Raw genomic sequence first — 13,470 nt, 5'->3', positions numbered from 1 at the left:
TGAAGTCTCCCACTATCAGTGTGTTTGGTTTGATGGCTGCCTTGAGTTCTAGTAATGTTTCTTTTATATAAGTGGGTGCTTTTGTATTAGGGGCATAGATATTCAGGATTGAGACTTCATTCTGATAGATTTTTTCCTGTAATAAGTATAAAGTGTCCCTTTCCATCTCTTCTGATTGATTTTAGTTTGAAGTCAACTTTGTTAGAAATTAGTATGGCCACACCTGCTTGTTTCTTAGGTCCATTTGCTTGATAAACCTTTTCCCAACCCTTTACTCTGAGTAGATGTCTGTCTTTGTGGTTGAGGTGTGTTTCTTGTAAACAGTAGAATGTTGGATCCTGTTTTTGTATCCAATCTCTTAGCCTGTGCCTTTTTATAGGTGAATTGAGTCCATTGATATTAAGTGATATTAATGACCAGTGGATGTTAACTCCAGTTGTCATTTTTTATTTGGTAGTAGAGATTGTGTGTTTCCTTTCTTTGAGATGTGCTGGTGAAGGGTCACTAGATGTCTGAGTTATTTTGGGCAATGCTGGACTTCTTTGTTTGTGAATTTCCTTCTATTACTTTCTGCAAGGCTGGATTTGTGGCTATGTATTGTTTAAATTTGTTTTTATCCTGGAATATTTTGTTTTCTCCATTTATAGTGAATGAAAGCTTGGCTGGGTATAGTAATCTGGGCTTGTATCCATGGTCTCTTAGCTTTTGCAAAACATCTATCCAGGACCTTCTGGCTTTCATGGTTTCCATAGAGAAGTCAGGTGTTAGTCTGATAGGTTTACCTTTATATGTTACTTGACCTTTTTCCTTTGCAGCTCTTAATATTCTTTCTTTATTCTGTATGTTTTGTGTTTTGATTATAATATGGCGAGGGGATTTTTTTTTTTTTGGTTTGGTTTTTCGAGACAGGGTTTTTCTGTGGCTTTGGAGCCTGTCCTGGAACTAGCTCTTGTAGACCAGGCTGGTCTCGAACTCACAGAAATCCGCCTGCCTCTGCCTCCCGAGTGCTGGGATTACAGGCGTACGCCACCATCGCCCGGCTGGGATGGTTTTTTTTTTTTGATCCAGTCTATTGGTGTTCTGTAAGCTTCTTGAACCTTAATAGGAATATCTTTCTTTAGGTTTGGGAAGTTTTCTTCTATAATTTTATTAAATATATTTTCTGGACCATTGAGCTGTAATTCTTCTCCTTCTTCTACGCCTATTATTCTTAGGTTTGGTTTTTTTATTGTGTCCCAGATTTCCTGAATGTTTTGTGATGAGAATTTGTTGGATTTGGTGTTTTATTTGATCAGTGCGTTTATTTTCTCTATGGTATCTTCAGAATCTGAGATTCTTTCTTCTGTCTCTTGTATTCTGTTGGTTATGCTTGTTTCTGTAGTCTCTGTTCGTTTACATAGATTTTCCTAATCCAGTTGGCCCTCGGGTTGTGTTTTCTTCCTTGCCTCCATTTCAGTTTTCAAGTCTTGCACTGTTTCCATTATCTGTTTGATTGTTTTTTCTTGGTTTCCTAGGATATCGTTTACGGATTTACTCAATTCTTCAAACTTTTTGTTATTCTTCTCGTCCATTTCCTTAAGGGAGTTTTTCACCTCCTGTTTAAGGGACTCTATTACTTTCATAAAGTCAATTTTTTCTACTTCTTCTTGATTAGTGTGTTCAAGTCCTCCTGTTATAAGTTCGCTGGGTTCTGGTGCTTTCATGTTGTTTTTCAAATTGTTGGAGGAATTCTTGCATTGGCGCCTGCCCATTTGTTCCTCTGAATAATCCCCTTGGGTCTTCTTTTAGACGTTCAATTCACCCCAATGAATTAAATTCACTCACCCCAATGAATTAAATTCACTCACCCCAATGAATGATGGATCCTCTGGCAGACTGTCAGGTCTCCTTGCAGGCCAAACAGCTCACTGACAAAGGGCCTACCTTGCTGCAGGCAGTCTAATGGAGGAGGGGACCTCCCACCGGCCTGGGTACACTCAATTCCAGGTCCCCAGAGCCCAAACAGGCTGAGCTGTGGGATTTTGTGGCCCCAAAGACCTAGATTCTCCTCTTAAGATTCATGACTTCACTAGCCCTGGATAGTTGGCTAGGTTTCTAGTACCAGGTATGGGTTCTCTCTTGTTGAATGGGTCTTATGCCCAATTAGAGAGCTGTTGGTTATTGCCAAGATAGGCACAACATTACTGTACCCTTTGGTTCTCAAGCCATGATGGTCATTCTGGGTCATTGTCTTCTTCATAGCGGTGTAGGTTTTTGGTTGCTTCTTTTCTTTGGAGACTTGCTAAGGATGTCAGAAAGTATCATCAGCATGGCTACCTAAACATGAACTAAATAACAATTACAATAGGCACACTAATATGATGGGGCAAGCCAATGAGGCTTCGACCCTACACACAGAGCTACAGGCAGGGAAGGGATGCTGATAGTGGGAGAAATAGACTTCCCCAGAAAAGAACAACTGGTTATCCGATGACAAATGATCATCCCTGAAAGCATACACAAAAGTAACAGATTGAACAGGTTTTTGTTATGTATCTAGTAATGGGTGGGTTTGGAGGGAGGTAAGGGAAATGGAAATGATATAATTATAATCTCAAAAACAAAAGAAATTGAATAAAAACACTTAACAAAAAATGCCATGCCTTTAAAAAGCCAAATGGTATTATATTACTTGTTATCTTTGTGTACCCATTTATCCATTGATGGGGTATCTGAGTGTTTTTTCTTAACTACCATGAAAAATACTTCTGTGAACATGGGTACTCAGTTTGAGATCCTACTTTCAAGTCTTTAAAAAGTAAGAATGGTAGTGATTTTATGGTTATTCTTTATGTGTATTCTGCATGTGTGTGTGTGTGTGTGTGTGTGTGTGTGTGTGTGTGTGTGTGTGAGAGAGAGAGAGAGAGAGAGAGAGAGAGAGAGAGAGAGACTCTCCAGGCATGCATATGCTATAGTGTTAATATGGAGGTCAGATGACATCCGTTGTGGGTAGATCCTCTCCTTTCCACTTTGAGACAGGGTTTCTTCACCACTGTGGAAGCTGAACTGGCTGGGCTGCAGGCTCCTGAAGGGTCTCCGTCTCCACTGCCTCCTTCCCTGTAAGCATGCAGGGTTTCCAGATGCTTGTGCTTTATCATGGGTTCCAAGGGTCCTAGCTCAAGTTGTCAGGCTGGTGTGGCCAGTGCTTTAGCCACTGAGCCAGCTCTGCAGCTCCCACTGTGTGAGTTTCAAGGAATGTGGTATTGTTTTCCTGGAGGCTAGAGCTTAGCTTTTACATTGCCACCAGCACGAGGGCTCCAGTTTGTCCACATCCTCTCAGACACTAGTTTTCTGCTGTTGTGTGTAAGTTCTCTGGTGCTTGCCCACAGGCGGCTGGGCGGGGCTACCACACAAAAGTGCTCAATGAATATTTATCGAATGATGGTGATAATGGAGCATTTATAACTCACATTGCCCAAATACGGAATTCTTAATGAAACTAGAGGGAATAAGCTCAGGAATCCTGGGACATTTCATTAGATCATTTGACTTTTGAAAAGGTCATGAGACTCCGGCAGGTGGTAACAGTGAGATATGGGTGTAAGGACTCCACCTGTCGGAAATGAGCAACCTCTCATTTTCAGTGCTGGCTAATTACGGTCAGCTGGGGGTGCAGGTTGGCCGTGATGGCTCTTTCAGCGCCAAAATCCAAAAGAGAAATTTTAACTAGTGACAGTCCCCTCTCTTTGAAAGTCCTCAGCAGTGGCAGACTATGTCAGGGTCCCCGTTTTTCTTTCTTCCCCATCCCTGCCTTATGGTGGCCAGACTATATTTACCTAGCCTTTGGCTTTGCCTTGGCTCTGAGCTTTGTTTTTCCTCTTGTCCATGGTGGGAGTGACTGTGAGCGGCTGTGGTTCTGCGATTCTTCTGCTCTTCTGCCACCACCACGGGAAGAAAATGCCTACTCGATACACTAACCCCCACATAGAAATGCCTAGCTGCCCTCAGCCCAGCCGGCTGACCACAGCTACCTGACAAGCCACCGAAAACTGAAGCGGCTAATGCTCACTGCTGCAGTTCTGTGATTATTGTTTCCATGCATACGGCAGCAGGAACGAACTAGTGCGTGAAGCAATGGTGAAGTTAGAGCTGTGTATCTCAGTGTCACGAGGACCAGGGGGATCGATATAGAAAATGATCTTTAAAAAAAATCCAGTAGTCAAGACCCGGCTTGTCATCTCTGCTTTAGAAGGCACTCCCATCTCCCACCTGTACCAATACAAATATGCCCCCCTCCACACACCTGTTTGGTTTAAAAGTCTAGTGTGGGGCCTGGAGAGAGAGCTCAGTTGGTAAACTGCTTGTACAAACATGAGGACCCGAGTTCTGATCCCCGGCACCTATGTAAAGTGCTGGGTATGGTGGCTAGATTGGCACTAGGAGAGTGGAGGTGGGGTAATGGGTCAGTTAGGCTGGCTAAGCCAGTCAGCTCCAGGTTCAGTCAAGATCTTGTCCTGAAAAGTAAGGATTGAAAATGGTGGTGGCAGGCCTGTGAAGCCAGCCTCTTACCTTCATGCATACAAGCACCCGTATGCTTCTGCACCTGCATGCATACGTGTGCACACAGAGACACATGCTCCAGCTGGATTTCTTACTGTAGGTATTTAATCAAGAAGTGGAGACCCATCACCCACCTTTTAGAGAGCACCTCTACACTTTTTTGTTTGTAGATCAACCAACCTCCTTTCTACCGCCAGCTCCTGCAAACTGCTAATTAGGTACATTTTTAAAAAAGATTTATTTATTAAGTATACAGTGTTCTGTCTGCATGTATGCCTGCAGGCCAGAAGAGGGCGCCAGATCTCATTACAGATGGTTGTGAGCCACCGTGTGGGTGCTTGGAATTGAACTCAGGACCTCTGGAAGAGCAGCCAGTGCTCTTAACCTCTGAGCCATTTCTACAGTTTTTGTAAAGTTTATTATTTTGCAGTTTTGAAGTTTATTATTATGTAGTCATATAGGATGCTGGCCTTGAATCTGACGTTTTTCACTTAGCACTTATAGGTAAGGTTCATCTGTGCCACTGAGGGGATCAATAGCGCATGCCTTTTAGCGGTCATGTAGCATTCTACTCTGTGATGCGCCCACAATCTGTTCATCCAACTCTTGGTGAATAGGAGATGAAGAGCAGAAGAAAAGCATCTGTTCCAGGCTTTGCTTCGGTTGGTGCTGCTGAGAATATTTGGGGCATGCTTGTTGAACACACACATTTTATTTGTCTTGCCTAGATACCTAGGAGTGGACCATGGATTATAGAGTAATGGTAGGTTTGACTTTCTATGATACGACCAGGCAGTCTGCTAGAGCAAGAGTAATGTTGAACTCTTGGCAATGGTGTGTATGGATTTCAGCCATTCCATATCTCAACACCTGCCATTGAGAGCCTCCGAGTCTAACCATCCTAACACAGGGAAGATAGATCTCACTGGAGAGTTGTCCATCAGTGCCCTTGATGGACTGGCTCCAGAATCCTGAACAGCTATGCAGCTTTACATGTGCTCAAGTCCCTTTTATAAAATATTGTATTTACAATAAACTACACAATTCGCCTATGCATTAAAGAGCCTCTATATTCTTACAATGCCTAACACAATGTAAAACATTGCATAAGTAGTTACTATTCTGTATTATATTGTATTTTCAGGGAACAATCACAAGAAAAACATCTGTGCATACCCAATATGATACAATTAAAAATATTTGTTTCCTATCCACCATGTGTGTTCTTTGTAACCCAGCCTATAACTTGTGGCAATTTCCCACCTTCGGCTTCTGAAGCTGGCATTATAGGCACATGCCACCACTCACAACTTAAAAGTGTTCTTAAGTTGAATTGTGAGATTATGAGATTGGAAGATGTGGAAATCTGGCTGGAGTTTTAATTCACATTTCTCCAATGATTAAAGATGTTAGATAGTTTCAGTGTGCCTGGTGACCATTTGTATTGGGATTCCATTAAGGATGAAGATACCCACTTAGTAAAGACAGAAGTTCATGAAGGCAACAAAGATGTTTATGTAAAGTTTATTATGTGTATTTGACATGTTGTTTAGCTTGCATCTCTCTTAGTGTACCCTTGTCTGTGCATGCGTGTGCTATGGTGATCACGTAGAGGTCAGAAGACGACTCTCAGTGCTTTCTCCTTCTACCAAGGACAGCCCAGGGAAGTTAACAGCTATGTGCCTTTGGACAAGTTACCTAGCCTCCCAATTCCACACTTGTAAAATGAAAACATATGAGGATTTATTGTAGAGGTTGGAGGATTGCGACTATTCAGTAAACAACAGCGACAGCTGGAAAAGGACATAAAGTAATGTCCTCACAGGATTTTACATGTCAAGTGTTGGGCCAAAATTATCTCAGGGCTTATACCTTGAGGCCTGTAGGACAGAGAAAAGCCTGAGTGGGGATAAGACTACAAATTCTAGATAGGTGGCCCTCCAGCCAGAGGGAGGGTGTGGCTGTCTCTCATTGGCTGGAGGTACCCCGCATCACATCAGCCCCTATGATGTCACTTAACCTTTATAAGCAGACACTCAGAGTAATAAGCTGAGTTCCTGCTTTGAATCAGACTGTCCTGCATCGTGGGGCTATGAAACGGTCGGACAGCGCACTCACCTTTCCCTGGGGAATAAGGCTAAGGAGGCCTGGCAAATAGAACCTTTATTCATAAATGACAAACTCGGTAGTATCAAAATATCCTTCAGGGTGAAACAGACAAGCATAGGAAAGAGCTTAGCAGGCTGGGACACTCCTTAACTTGGGCTATACACATTTCATTCTGCAAACTTATTAACAACCTAGGACCCACTCCTGAATAAATCCATGGACGCAAATCACTGAAATAAGTTATCCCTTTAGCAGTGTTTCATTGCATCATGTCTTTCTTTAAATGATATTTCTGTTGATATTTTGAGAATTTCATATAGTTCATTTTGAACATATTTATCTTCCTCCATCAACTGCTCCCAGCTCCTCCCATAACTACCCTCTTACTCCCCATATTTTCCCACCCAACTTTGAGATTACTTTTTCTCCTCCATTAAGCCCAGTTTGCGTTGTCCAACTAGTCTTGCGAATGGGCCTGCCTGGACGTGGGGTCAGCCTACCAGGGTCATGTCATTAAAGAAAATGAACTCTCCCTGTCCCATCAGCTATCGATTGCCAATAGTTCCACAGCTGATGATGGGGTTTTGTGCCTACCTTCCATGCTCTCCCCCCACTCAGGTTGGATTTTTGTCTAGCCAAAGCTTACACAGATCTTGCTCGGTCTCTGTGAGTTTCTACGTGCAACTGCCCTGTTGTGCCTGGGAAACACCGTTTCCTTGTTTTGAACTTCAGAAAAGAAAGCCACAAACAATAACCCGGGTCCTTGAGTCTCCTTACTCCTATGGTCTGCTGTTATTTTTGACAGTTTATCTGACCCGTTCTAGCACTTTACTTCGAACAAAGGTTTCTTACATTTTAATCTGTGTTGGGCTTTAATTTCACCTTTGTATAAGAGCCAAGAACCTGGAAATACCTGGTCCAGACCACTGGTAAAAAGGGGATAAGTAAACTCCGGTAACATGATTGAAGATTATTTCGTAACAATAAAAATGCTATAACGATGTAAAAAGAGGTGGCGAATTTTCAATTCTAAGGCAGACAATTGTGAGAGGAAGCCCATTCAGAGGTATGGGGAATAACTTTTCTTTGCTAGATACGGCTTTAGGGAATGACATAATTGCTTGTCGTAGATGGGCAGAATTTTCCCACTCTGTAGAAAGAATGTGGCAGAGCAAACGATGTGTGTGATGTGTATGTCTATGTGTGGTGTGTGCATGTGAGTACGATGTGTGTGATATGTATGTCTATGTGTGGTATGTGCATGTGAATACAGTATAGTTTTCAAACTTGGCCCATCTCTCCCTCTCCTCCCACCCCGTCTGTGAAGACCAGAAGAGGACCTTTGAACAGGTTGATGTGAGCCCCCTGATGGAGGTGCTAAGAACCAAACTTTGATCTTCTAAAAGAGTGGCAAGCTTTCTTAGCTGCTGAACCATCTCTCTAGCCACAGGAGACATCATATTTTTATAAGGAAAAGAAAGAAGGCAGTCTGAAAGACTTCCCATTGTATGTTTACAACTAGATGAGATTCTAGAAGGGGCAAAATTATTGACAGTAGAAAGCTAAGTGGTACTCTTAGGTTATGGTGAAGGGTGGCTAGATAAGGGGTAGCGACAGTATCCTGCACGGCCCTGCAAGGGTGAGCTCAGGGCGTTGTGCATTTGGTAAAATCCCACGGAATGTATGAAACTGAGGGAACTCTACTTTGAATTATGAATCTTAATTAATATTAGTATATGAAAATTGGTCCAGTCGTTGTAACAAGTGCACCACATTGATACCAGGTGTACATAGCAGGATCTTGTGCTAAGAGGAAGAGGGGATATTTGAGAACTTTTTATACTATATGAAGCTTAAAACTGTCTTAAAGAAAAAACAGTCTGAGAAGTCCAAGGCAGGAGGATTGAAATTGAAGACCTGCCCAGGCTACAGAGTAAGTTAAAATATGAAAGTTGAAGAAGAAGCTGGGACATAGTTTATTGGTAGGGTACTTGTGTGGGGCCCTGGGTTCAATTCCTGGTACAGTAAAAGAACAAAAAAAAAATACAAACCCCACTGACAAATGTTGAAATTAAATGCTTTCTTAGTTTACATTACATTATTCTCTAACTGTGTGTTTGCTATTTGTAAACATTAACCCTAGGACGCATTATGAAATTGCTATTATTTTCAAACCAGTGGGTTTGAAACTCAGCAGGTGCGTGAGTGGGCACATGGATCCTCCCATGCCAAGTTTTAACAAGCTGTGGAATCTTTAGGGATCTTGTTAAAACAGACATTGCTGTAGCGGATCTCAGATAGGGCCTGAGATTTTGTATTTCTGAGCATCTCCCAGAGATGCCACTGCTGCTGGTCAGCAAATCACATTTCCCAGAGCAGCTGTGTAAACAGAAACACCTAGGTTTGCTGCCTGGCTCAGGTGAAGACCTTTCTATTGTCTCAGGCAAGTTCCCGCTCTGGATATGCATCTCTCTCATGCAGAAAGACCGCAGGCTGCCATTGCCCAAGACATGTCTGTTTCCAGGCTGAAGATCCTGCCCCAAGGTCTGTTAGCAGCTTCAGATTGTGTTTTAAGCACATGGGTCAGCTAGAACCTCAGTAATGCCAACTAACAAACAACTCCAAAGCTCAGAGACTTCAAAGGAATCAAATTTATTCCACAGGCAAACAGGGAAATTATTGTTTGGTGAATCAAACCTGGGCTCTGTTGGATTCGGGCCAGGCCAGTTCCATGTATCTCTTCCCTATACTCACAGTTGCCCCAGAAGTACCATTCTAATGGTCACGAGAAAAACGTAAGGTTGTCGTAAGGGTACAAACCCAGTTACCCCGACACGTTTCAAGCCTCTGCTCATTCGATGTCACAAATGTCCCATTATCCACAGCAGGTCTCATGGTCATGTCCAGCTCCCAAGTGGTGGGACTGTGCCCCCACCCCTAGTGAAAGACATTGCAAGGCTGTAGATGCATGACTTTTTTTGTTTGTTTTTTGCAATGTGCAAAGTTGAGACCGGTAATTTGCTCTGCCACATTCTTTCTACAGAGTGGGAAAATTCTGCCCATCTACGACAAACAATTATGTCATTCCCTAAAGCCGTATCTAGCAAAGAAAAGTTATTCCCCATACCTCTGAATGGGCTTCCTCTCACAATTGTCTGCCTTAGAATTGAAAGATATGTGGGCTACATACCTATTAGACTAGCTAAAACAAACGGACCAACCTTCCCCACCAAGCAAGATGTGAATGTGGCCTGTGTTCGTTTTCTTGGGCTATTGTAATAAAATGTCATAGCTTTGATAGCCCAAGAAATGGGATATGTCACCACAGTCGCTGCGCTGAGCCTTGGCGATGAATTCTAAACATTCCACATGCTTTAGCACAGTTAATTTTCATTACAGCCTCTGAGATAGGTACCCTTTTATCCAGTTTAGCGGATAAGAAACCTGGTGGGAATCAGTAAATAGGAAGGTAATTCAGCTAGTAAGTAGTGTGGCCAGGTTTGAACCGAGGTAAACTGACTCTAAATTCTATGCAAAAATAATGCCTACGGGTCCCATATCCAGCTTCCTCCAATGCTAGCATCTCATAAAACTACAGCATGAGGATCCAATCTAAGAAATTAAACTTGAACCAATATGCGAGTTTCGCCTATCGGCTCACTAATACCCATATTTTGATTCAGAGCCCAGATTTTGGCCCAGGATTTCATATTGATTTTGGTTGTATATTTCCCTAGTACTTTGAAAGCTATAACAATTCTTCAGTCTTGCGATCATGACCTTGACGCATTGGAGAAGTACCTGCCAGTTATCCCACAAAGTGTCTTTTGCTTGAGGTAAGATCATGTTTTCCCATGTTGAGTGTATACATATTTTGGTTATGCACTTTTAATACATTGGGAGATCTTGTGTCCTCGCCAGGGCAACAGATCAGATACACATGACGTGAGGTCTTTTTTTCTGGACTTTGACTACTCGGTTAAAATGATTTCTGTTAGGGTTGCTGGTGGTGGTGGTGGTGGTGGTGGTGGTGGTGGTGGTGTGTGTGTGTGTGTGTTTGGGTGTGTGTGTGTGTGTGATGCACATGAGTGTGAAGGTGCAGCACCTGTGAGCACATACAGAACTAACAGGATGACACTGGGTATCTTTATCATTCTCTACCTGATTGTCCTGAGGCAAGTTCTCTCACTGATCCAAAATCTTACCACTTCAGCTAGGCTGGCTGGTCACTGAGTACTTGGGACTTGCCTGTCTCTGCCCTGCAATGATGGGGCTACAGACATATGAAGCTTGTGTTTTGATTATGCTTTACACATTGGAGAGTTAAATTCAGGCCCAATGCTTTCTCAGCGAGTGGTTTGGCTGATGAAGCCATCTCCCCGTCTCGTTTTTTTATTGTTGTTATTTTTTCTCTTTGTAAACAGTACATGTAAATAGCAATGTGAGATGTTTCAAATGTCGTTTGCCCATTCCTCCTTGCCCACACTTGCACCTGCACGATGGTGCCAAATAGTCATTTGATGTATTCTTTATTCTCATCACTTTTTTGAGGCTTGATAATTGAATTTCCGCTGAGGGGAGGAGCTGCTTCTCCTCTGTCATTTGTTCAATTCCTTATGTCTTTAATGTCCTGCCAGGGTACAGGAAGCATCTCAGGGATATCTTTGCTTCTCCCTTGTTTTGTTTCTTCTATTTTCCCCTCTACTAGTGACCTGAAAAACCCAAATCTACCACCAGCATTTGTGACTTAGGAATTATGTACTTTTTTTTAAGAGTTTGAATTTTTGTGTTACTTTATTTTATTTTTTAAAAAGAAAACAATATTTTCTCATTTTACACACCAATCCCAGTTCCCACTCCCTTCCCTCTTCCAATTCCCTCCACCTTTCCCCACTCTCCCACCTCCACCCACCCCCCATCCACTCCTCAGAGAGGGTAAGGCACATTGCTTTGAGGAACATCCAAGGCCCTCCGTTCTATATCTAGACTGAGCAAGGTATCATCCAAAGAGAATAGGTTCCCAAAAAACCAGTACAAGCAGTAGGGATAAATCCTGGTGCCACTGCCAGTAGCCCTACAGTCTGCCCCAGCCATACAACTGTCAACCACATTAAGAAGGACTAGATTGGACCTATGCTGGTTTCTTCCCAGTCCGGCTGTAGTTGGTGAACTCTCATTAGCTCAGGTAAACTGTTTCAGTGGGTGTCCCCATCATGGTCGTGATCTCTTTGCTCATATTCTCACTCCTCCCACTCTTAAACTGGACTTTGGGAGCTCAACCCAGTGTTCCAATGTGGGTCTCTGCCTCTGTTTCCATCAGTTGCTGGATGAAGGTTCTATGGTGACATTTAAGATGGAATTATGTACTTTTAAAGGAATCAAAATAACTGTTTTCTAAATCAGGGTTGAAACATAGGAGAAGACTGCTTTGGAAAGCTACAGTTGTTCATGTCACTAGAGATCAGTCTGGGGCCAGGTATCCTGATTCCCACTAGAGTTCAGATCTTTGGCCTCATGGCTCCAGAAGTGCTAATTGGTCAGGTGTGGTGGTGGTGGTAGTGTGTGTGGGAGGAGGATGTAGTATATTTCTGCCTCACAATTACTTGTCTGAACCCCCACCCTATGTCATACTTTAGGATTTGTTTGGCCAATAAGATTGCAGCACACACACCAGCCTCAGACCCTGCTGGAGCCTTGCCTTTGATGTCACAATCTGACCTTCAGGCATTAATCTGGCCACAGCTACTCATAGGCCAGATGGCAAGGTAAAGAGGACCACAGTAAGATGTGGAAGAGAACTGATCCTCAAGCCAAGATCAAAGCAGGAGATAGGCCCCAGACTTGCCATTCTCTGGCTCTGGGGTCGGCCACACAGACAGCACTGCCACACCCTCTAGAACTGTCAGACTTTCAGGGCTTCTCCGTGTTTGAGGACATTAGCCATCACATCAAAGAAGTAGGAGCCCAACTGGTAAAGAAAGTGAATGCCATCTTTCAGCTGGATATCACCAAAGATGGGAAGACCATTCTGCAATGGACCATTGACCTCAAGAATGGTTCTGGGGACACGTACCTGGGATCTGCCCGGCTTCCAGCAGACACTGTCTTCATCATTCCTGACTCTGTATTCATGGAGTTAGTTGTGGGTAAGATGAACCCACAGAAGGCTTTCCTGGCTGGCAAGTTCAAAGTGAAAGGCAAAGTTTTCCTTAGCCAGAAGCTGGAGAAGATCTTCAGAGACTGGGGCAAATTTTAAGCATGCAGGAGACCCAGACAAGATCAAGACTTCTGGTTTATAATGTTGAGTGGAAGTCATGCTTAAACTGAAGATTAAAGGAAAAAATAGCCAATATTTTTACTCAAATTCTTCCTATTCAAGTTCAATTGATTTCCCTCTGATGTCTACATTTGCTGGGTTCTGGGACAGTAAAAAGTGTTGGAGTGTAACACCTAAAACCTTTGTCCTTTCATTTCCTTAGCTGGGCTTATTATGTTAATGTTATGTTATGTTATTATGTTTGTTATGTCAATGTGAGGCCACATGAAGCTGAATGGGCCATTCTGTTTGGATTTTAAAGCTGATGATTTTCTAAGATATGAGTATATCTTAGTATATATATATAATATATGTATATAATATATAATATATATATTAGTAGTTTGGAGCTTTAGGGGAAAGAAGTGAGTATGTGGGCATTATGCATGGTGATTTCGTTCCAGGAGAGCTTACTGCAGGTCTCAAGGTCCTGAGACGGTGACCCCTACAGCTCTGTGCATGGAACCTGGCAATAGTGAGCTGTAGTTCCTGGCATAGTGTATCCT

At 42.8% G+C, this 13,470-nt stretch overlaps 1 protein-coding gene across 1 annotated transcript; it reads left to right on the top strand.

The window, feature by feature from the left end:
- Window positions 1–12,433: 12,433 nt before the first annotated feature.
- Scp2d1 (SCP2 sterol binding domain containing 1) lies at window positions 12,434–12,904 on the top strand. The gene has a single exon (XM_038329369.1). It carries the CDS (start codon window positions 12,434–12,436, stop codon window positions 12,902–12,904), a length of 471 nt encoding a protein of 156 aa, XP_038185297.1.
- The last annotated feature ends 566 nt before the right edge of the window (window positions 12,905–13,470 follow it).

Source organism: Arvicola amphibius, chromosome 5 (genome assembly GCF_903992535.2).
Source record: "Arvicola amphibius chromosome 5, mArvAmp1.2, whole genome shotgun sequence".
Taxonomy (NCBI): domain Eukaryota; kingdom Metazoa; phylum Chordata; class Mammalia; order Rodentia; family Cricetidae; genus Arvicola; species Arvicola amphibius.
Note: the sequence above shows the minus strand (reverse complement) of the source record. Positions and strands in the feature narration are given on the sequence as shown.